Source organism: Entelurus aequoreus, linkage group LG11, assembly GCF_033978785.1.
Source record: "Entelurus aequoreus isolate RoL-2023_Sb linkage group LG11, RoL_Eaeq_v1.1, whole genome shotgun sequence".
Classification (NCBI taxonomy): domain Eukaryota; kingdom Metazoa; phylum Chordata; class Actinopteri; order Syngnathiformes; family Syngnathidae; genus Entelurus; species Entelurus aequoreus.
Window position 1 is genome coordinate 455,800 of NC_084741.1, and position 8,354 is coordinate 464,153.

The window sequence follows — 8,354 nt, forward strand, 5'->3', positions numbered from 1 at the left end:
TTTTTTATTATTACAGTTACATTTAATCTTTTTATTCTTTCCTCTGGAGTCAAAATCACACACTAAGGAAATGACTCCTAAAACATAATGATAAGGACAACCTGATCTATAAACGCATTCGCCATGTTTTTGTTTATTATTTATGTATAACGGTATTGATAAGAAAAAAAAAAGGGCACATTACTCTGGAGATAATTGGATGAAGGTAGTTTGTCACATTATCCACAAGAAAAGTAGAAGAGTAAAGTAAAACTACTCATTTCTGATGGGCCTGCTATCTGTGCTGTGAACCTCTGGCGTGGGGTTGATTGAAGCTAAAGAGCACTAGCGTGCTTGTTACACTGGGGACAGTGAACAAAAGCATGTATTGTGTTTGTGTGATGATGTAAATGAGGTGTGGTTGTATTGTATATTAAGTATGTGTCCATGAAAGGGCATTTTATGACTTTTTTCTTAATACTTGTGTATGTTTTTATTGTCATAATTTTATTGCATGATTTTTGTATCCCTTTAATTTAGGTAGCCAGGGACTGCAGATGGAAATGAGCTATTTAGCTATAATCTGGTACAGAACATATCTGTCTTTGAGCTTAATTTTCTGTACATTGTCCCTTCAAATAAAGACTAAACAAACAAACAAATATACTTGCAAGATGGAGACATGTCTCAAAACTCTTTTGATCAAATGAACAAAATTAGCTAGCATAAAACTTTAGCATGTTAATGTTAACAAGATAACATAAGAAACGTTAGCATACTTCTGAGATGGCGCCAAATATCAAAAGCCATGATATTTAGGTTAAAATGAAGAAAATTATTTAAAATGCTAGCATAAAACATTAGCATGCTAACGTTGGCAATAATATAATGGGAACAGTTGATATACTTGCAAGATGGCGAAAAGTATCAAAATCCGCAAAATTTAGGTTTAAATTATTAAAGTTAGCATGCTAGCATAAAATGTTAGCATGTTAATGTTGGAATGATCACATAAAAACAATGAGCATACTTTTAAGACAGCGCCAACTATCAAAAGCCATGATTTTAGGTAAAAACCAACAACATTTGCTAAACATACTAGCCTAAAATGTTAGCGTGCTAACAATAGCATGTTAGCACGTGACCAGATGGGAGGAACCACCTCAAGTGGCAAGGCAGTTCTATAGCGTTCCTACATCATGTCTGGTATTTGTATTTTTATATGAGTAAAATAGCTAAAAAGTACAAATGCCAACAGTTAGCATGCAAGATAGCATGTCCTGAATGTACTGAACATTTAGACGTTGGAGCGGTAAACATCCGTTGAGGAATGAGGAATCTAAGAGTTTCCTGAAAAAAAAATCTACCATTGTAAAGGTGTGCACTTATCAGTTGGCCCAAGTGTATCTAATTAATGGGCCCACTGAAGGTCTTTTCCCCTAATAGCGTCGCCATGGTAACACTAAATGTTCCAAAAATAAAGTAGCAGCGTAGGTGCAATCAAGACCTTTCCAACAGTACAAGATATGTTGGGGTTCATTGGTCGGTTCGTCCCGTATTAAGCGCGGAAGAATAAAATAGAATAGCTCGGCTTAGCTGCAGGCCCATAACTAGTTCTGGTAAAGCCGCCAATATGTGCAAGCATCTATAAAACCAAACCCACTAACCGGAAGTGCGGATGCTGATCGTTAAAGCTGCGCGTCGCACGGAAACTCACCGCACACACTCGTCCGACACGCGTGTGAATGACCTCCTCCCCGTCGCCCGCCTCCGTGGCTTTCTCCGTGAAGAAAAAGTAGACTTTGTCATCGTCTCTGTCGTCGTTGTCCGGGATGAGGTGAGCCGCCACAAACTCGGGATCTTAAGGGAGGAGAGCAAGAAAGTCGTGTTCATAACTCACGATAGTTAACACGCGATCGAACATATCCAGATGTTCTTCCGGTGTTAAAAAACACTCGAATGTCGGAGACTGTGGATTTACGACGTGGGTGACGCCCTCCTATTACCGTGGAGGATTTTATGGTCTGTCTCCGTCCTCATGGTGGAGCGACCGCCCAAGCTTCTGAAGATCACAGAGTCTCGTCCCAAGAAGTCCGCCGTCAGTCCCGTAAATAACTCCCCACCTAAGAGGAAGAGAGGTCGGTCAAGAACAAGAAGTCGAGCGCATGGAGGAAATTGTTGGTGACACTTGAGCATTGTGGTCCAAGAAAGGGAAGAGGAAACCCGGCAGATCCCGTGTGGACCAATTGGGAGAACAATACCACTAAAATGATCTTTCTCCACTGAGACCATGGAGGAAGACTCCGTTTAGTGAAAGCGCTGATTTAGCAGTCGAGGATTTGGGGGATTTGCTGTGGGAAACAACCTAAAACCAGACAATAAAGGAGCTAGGAGAGAACAGGTCAAAGGTTAGTACGTCTAGCCGTAGACTGCCTCGGTGGTGTCGTTAACCATTCGGCTTATCAACTTTTGTCCTGCGTTGTTTGGCTGCAGATGCAACCTCAACACGTCCTCCTTTCTTCTGGACCACTTTTCAAAATGTTACCATAACATAAGAAACGTTAGCATACTTCTGAGATGGCGCCAAATATCAAAAGCCATGATATTTAGGTTAAAATGAAGAAAATTAGCTAAAATGCTAGCATAAAACAATAGCAAGCTAACGTTAGCAATATTATAATGGGAACACTTAATATACTTACAAACTGGCGAAAAAAGTATCAATTGAATATTAAATGATTAAAATTAGCATGCTAGCATAAAATGTTAGCATGTTAATGTTGGCATGATAACATAAGAACAATTAGCATACTTCTAGGATGGCGAAAACTATCAAAAGCCATGATTTTTAGACCAACAACATTTGCTAAAATGCAAGCATAAAATGTTAATGTGCTAATGTTAGCATGCTAGCATGTGACCAGATAGGACGAACTACCACAAGCGGCGAGGCAGTTCTATAGTGTTCCTACATCATGACTGGTATTTGTATCTTTATATGAGTAAAATAGCTAAAAAGTAAAAATACTAATAGTTAGCATGCTAGCCCCTACCAAGATAGCATGTCCTGAATGTACTAAACATTCAGACGTTGGAACGGTTAATATCCGTTGAGGAATGAGGAATCTAAGAGGAGTTTCCTGAAAAAAAATCTACCATTGTAAAGGTGTGTACCTAATCAACTGGCCCAAGTGTATTTAATTAAGATGCAACCTCAACACGTCCTCGTTTCTTCTGGACCACATTTCAAAATGTTAACATGATAACATAAGAAACGTTAGCATACTTCTGAGATGGAGCCAAATATCAAAAGCCATGATCCAACCATCCATTTTGTACTGCTTGTCCCTTATGGGGTCACGGGGGTGCTGGAGCCTATCTCAGCTGCACAAGGGCGGAAGGCAGCGTACACCCTGGACAAGTCGATATTTAGGTTGAAATGAAGAAAATTTGCTAAAATGCTAGCATAAAACATTGGCATGCTAACGTTAGCAATATTATAATGGGAACACTTAATATACTTGCGAACTGGCGAAAAGTATCAAAATCCGCAAATTTTAGGTTTAAATTATTAAAATTAGCATACTAGCATAACATGTTAGCATGTTAATGTTGGCATGATAACATAAGAACAATTAGCATACTTCTAGAATGGCGAAAACTATCAAAAGCCATGATTTTTAGACCAACAACAACATTTGCTAAAAATGTGAGCATAAAATGTTAGTGTGCTAATGTTAGCATGCTAGCCCTTGACCAGATAGGAGAAACTACCACAAGCGGCGAGAAAGTTCTATAGTGTTCCTACATCATGTCTGGTATTTGTATCTTTATATGAGTGAAATAGCTCAAAAGTAAAAATGCTAATAGTTAGCATGCTAGCCCCTACCAAGATAGGATTTTCCTGAAAAAAATCTACCATTGTAAAGGTGTGTACCTAATCAACTGGCCCAAGTGTACCTAATTAAGATGCAACCTCAACACATCCTCGTTTCTCCTGGACCACATTTAAACAGCTCGACTGACGTATTTTCCGGACTATAGAGCGCACCGGTTTATAGGCCGCACCCACTAAAATTGAGAGAAAATATATTTTACATACATTAGCCGCTGATATATATGTTGTTAAATGAGTTATTTATACTAAAATATTTTGTAAATGTTTATTCAAATACATTAATTGTTTCCACGCAGCAAAACGTCCGATCAAACAAAACAGAAGTCATGGTCATGGACCCACTAGCTGCGCAAGCTAGCTCTCCAATCAGCTAAACAGACTCAATAACTCCACAGTGACGTTTTAGTGCATACTTGCCAACCTTGAGACCTCCGATATCGGGAGGTGGGGGCGTGGGCGGGGCGGGGGCATGGTTGGGGCGTGGTTAAGGGCGTGGTTAATAGGGCAGTATATTTACAGCTAGAATTCACCAACTCAAGTATTTCATATATATATATATGTATGAAATACTTGACTTTCAGTGAATTCTAGCTATATATATATATATATATATATATATATATATATATATATATATATATATATATATATATATATATATATATATATATATATATATATATATATATATATATATATATATATATATATATATATATATATTCTATTATACATATAAATAAAATAAATACTTGAATTTCAGTGTTCCGGAGGCTATCCAGTAGATGGCAGTATTGTCCTGTTTAACTTCTCCGTTCATGACTGAGTATATCATTTCGGCCACCGTGTTCAATGGAGAAGTCTGTTCTACAAAATGTACAGGCAACATACATACCCATTCCCCTTCGAACTGAAATTCTTGTTTCCATTTGTTTTGGAACTTGCAAGCGTATTTCTTCCTCTTGCTCGTCGACGGCGTCGCCTTGTCTGTAACTTCCTCGTTCTTCTGCTTTGTCTCCTTGTTGTGTGCGCAGTTGTGCACTCTACTCTCTAAAAGCCGTAGATGTTATGACGTCATTGGGCAGGCAAGCTGTTTATATTGTGGGAAAGCGGACGTGAGAACAGGCTGTCCCCACTCAGGTCCGCATTGAGCTGGAGGGGGCGTGGCCTCCAGCTCCGGCTGAATAACCGGGAGTTTGTCGGGAGAAAATTTCTGCCGGGAGGTTATCGGGAGAGGCGCTGAATACCGAGAGTCTCCCGGTATAACCGGGAGGGTTGGCAAGTATGTTTTAGTGAATTTAGGAAACTGAAACAATACAAAAAGAATGTCATACACTCGTAAACCCTGTTAGCATATTAGCTAATGCTAACGACGCTCACTTCATGACATCACGATAGCACGTACAAATATGCATGAAAACATTCCTACAAATATCACACATGGGACGCTTTAGTACGTAATAATTGTTTTAGTTATATTGTAAAACTTACAGACGTTGCTTGGAGCGATGAATAAGGAATCCATACGAATAGAAACGCTGTGGACGACTTAGAAGACGGAACGGCACTTGTACTTCCGGTTCAAACTTTAAACAGCAGGAAACACTGTAGGCACTCATCCAGTAGCACCTGCAGAGAGCAAACTCGTCCAAAAGATGGCGCCGTAGCACAAACAGCAACATACCTTGTGTTTTATGAAAACGATTTGCAATATGGCCGTCAGCGACGAAAAATCCATAAATTAGCGGCACCGTTTTAGCCGCAGGGTTCAAAGTGTAGGCAAGTGGCCTTGTGGTTAGAGTGTCTGCCCTGAGACTGGGAGGTTGTGAGTTCAAACCCAAATCATACTCGAGTCATACCAAAGACTATAAAAAATGGGACCCATTGCCTCTCTGCTTGGCACTCAGCATCAAGGGTTGGAATTGGGGGTTGAATCACCAAATGATTCCCGAGCGCTGCGCACGCTGCTGCTCACTGCTCCCCTCCAGGGGGTGAACATGGAGATGGGTCAAATGCAAAGGACACATTTCACCACACCTAGTGTGTGTGTGACTATCATTGGTACTTTAAAAAGTAGCAGTTTATAGTCTGCAATTTACGTTATATGCAAAAAAAACCTTACAGTCGTTGCTTGGAGCGGTGAAAAAAGAATCCATACGAGTAGTTACGCTATGGACGGCTAGAAGACGGAACGAATCTGCTACTTCCCGTTTGAAAGCTTTAAACAAGCAGGAACTCACACTTGCCCAGCAGCACCTGCAGTGAGCAAACTCGTCCAAAAGATGGTGCCATAGCACAAACACCTTTTCAGCGTCTTTGCATGCGTTGAATGAAAACTATTCGCGTCATGGCCGTCAGCGAAGAAAAATCTGTAAATTCGCAGCACCGTTTTATAAGCAACAGGGTTCAAGTAGCGGCTTTGCCTGGAACTGAGGGTGTGTCAAAACCTCCACAACACTAAAGTGAAAGTACCAATGATTGTCACACACACACTAGGTGTGGCGAAACTATTCTCTGCATTTGATCCATTACCCTTGATCACCACCTGAGAGGTGAGGGGAGCAGTGAGCAGCAGCGGTGGCCGCGCCCGGGAACCATTTCTGATGATTTAACCCCCAATTCCAACCCTTGATGCTGAGTGTCAAGCAGGGAAGTAATGGGTCCTATTTTTATAATCTTTGGTATGACTCGGCCGGGGTTTGAACTCACAACCTACCGATCTCAGTTAGATGGCGATGTGCCGCCTTTGGGCTTGTTTTTAGCACTGGAGTTGGACGCCAACAAAAGAGAGACATTATTGACGTACCCACTTTCAAAGCGGAAGAGCTTCATCTTGATAGCAATGTGTTGAACTTTTTGACTCCGCCAATTACAACACCGCTTCTTGTTGTTGATGGTTTTACTTTTCACTTTCTCATGCACTATAAATCATCACTAAAGTTGAAAAATGAACTGATAGACATTGAGTTTTCACATTTAGGCTCTTCTAAATAGCACCAAGTCCTAGAGCAGGGGTCCCCAAACTTTTTGACTCGGGGGCCGCATTGGATTAAAAAAATTTGGCCGGGGGCTGGGCTGTATATATATATATATATATATATATATATATATATATATATATATATATATATATATATATATATATATATATATATATATATATATATATATATATATATATATATATATATATATATATATATATATATATATATATATATATATATATATATATATATATATATATATATATATATATATATATATATATATATATATATATATATATATATATATATATCTACACTACCGTTCAAAAGTTTGGGGTCACCCAAACAATTTTGTGGAATAGCCTTCTTTTCTAAGAACAAGAATAGACTGTCGAGTTTCAGATGAAAGTTCTCTTTTTCTGGCCATTTTGAGCGTTTAATTGACCCCACAAATGTGATGCTCCAGAAACTCAATCTGCTCGAAGGAAGGTCAGTTTTGTAGCTTCTGTAACGAGCTAAACTGTTTTCAGATGTGTGAACATGATTGCACAAGGGTTTTCTAATCATCAATTAGCCTTCTGAGCCAATGAGCAAACACATTGTACCATTAGAACACTGGAGTGATAGTTGCTGGAAATGGGCCTCTATACACCTATGTAGATATTGCACCAAAAACCAGACATTTGCAGCTAGAATAGTCATTTACCACATTAGCAATGTATAGAGTGTATTTCTTTAAAGTTAAGACTAGTTTAAAGTTATCTTCATTGAAAAGTACAGTGCTTTTCCTTCAAAAATAAGGACATTTCAATGTGACCCCAAACTTTTGAACGGTAGTGTATATATATATATATATATATATATATATATATATATATATATATATATATATATATATATATATATATATATATATATATATATATATATATATATATATATATATATATATATATATATATATATATACATATTTATACATGTGTGTAAATATATTTATGTGTATGTATACATACATGTATATATATATATATACATGTATATATATATACATGTATATATATACATATATATGTGTATATATACATACATGTATATATATATATACATGTATATATATACATATATATATGTATGTATATATATATATACATGTATATATATACATATATATATGTGTATATATACATACATGTATATATATATACATGTATATATATACATATATATGTGTATATATACATACATGTATATATATACATGTATATATATACATATATATGTATGTATATATGTATATACTGTATATATGTGTATATATACATATACATGTGTATATATACTGTATATATATATATATGTGTATATATATGTATATACTGTATATATGTGTATATATACATATACATGTGTATATATACTGTATATATATATATATATGTGTATATATATGTATATATATATATGTATATATATGTGTGTATATA

General features: G+C 37.1%; 1 protein-coding gene across 1 annotated transcript in view; it reads right to left on the bottom strand.

Annotated features, from left to right (window-relative positions):
• Positions 1–3,311, bottom strand: part of LOC133660492 (semaphorin-3G-like) — a 136,332-nt gene extending 133,021 nt beyond the window's left edge. Inside the window, exons 1-3 of the mRNA XM_062064030.1 lie at positions 3,266–3,311; positions 1,986–2,102; positions 1,697–1,839 (exon numbers count right to left, since the gene is read on the bottom strand). Of these exons, the coding sequence (XP_061920014.1) occupies positions 1,697–1,839; positions 1,986–2,102; positions 3,266–3,311 (306 nt within the window). The remainder of the gene's footprint in view (positions 1–1,696; positions 1,840–1,985; positions 2,103–3,265) is intronic.
• Positions 3,312–8,354: the final 5,043 nt, after the last annotated feature.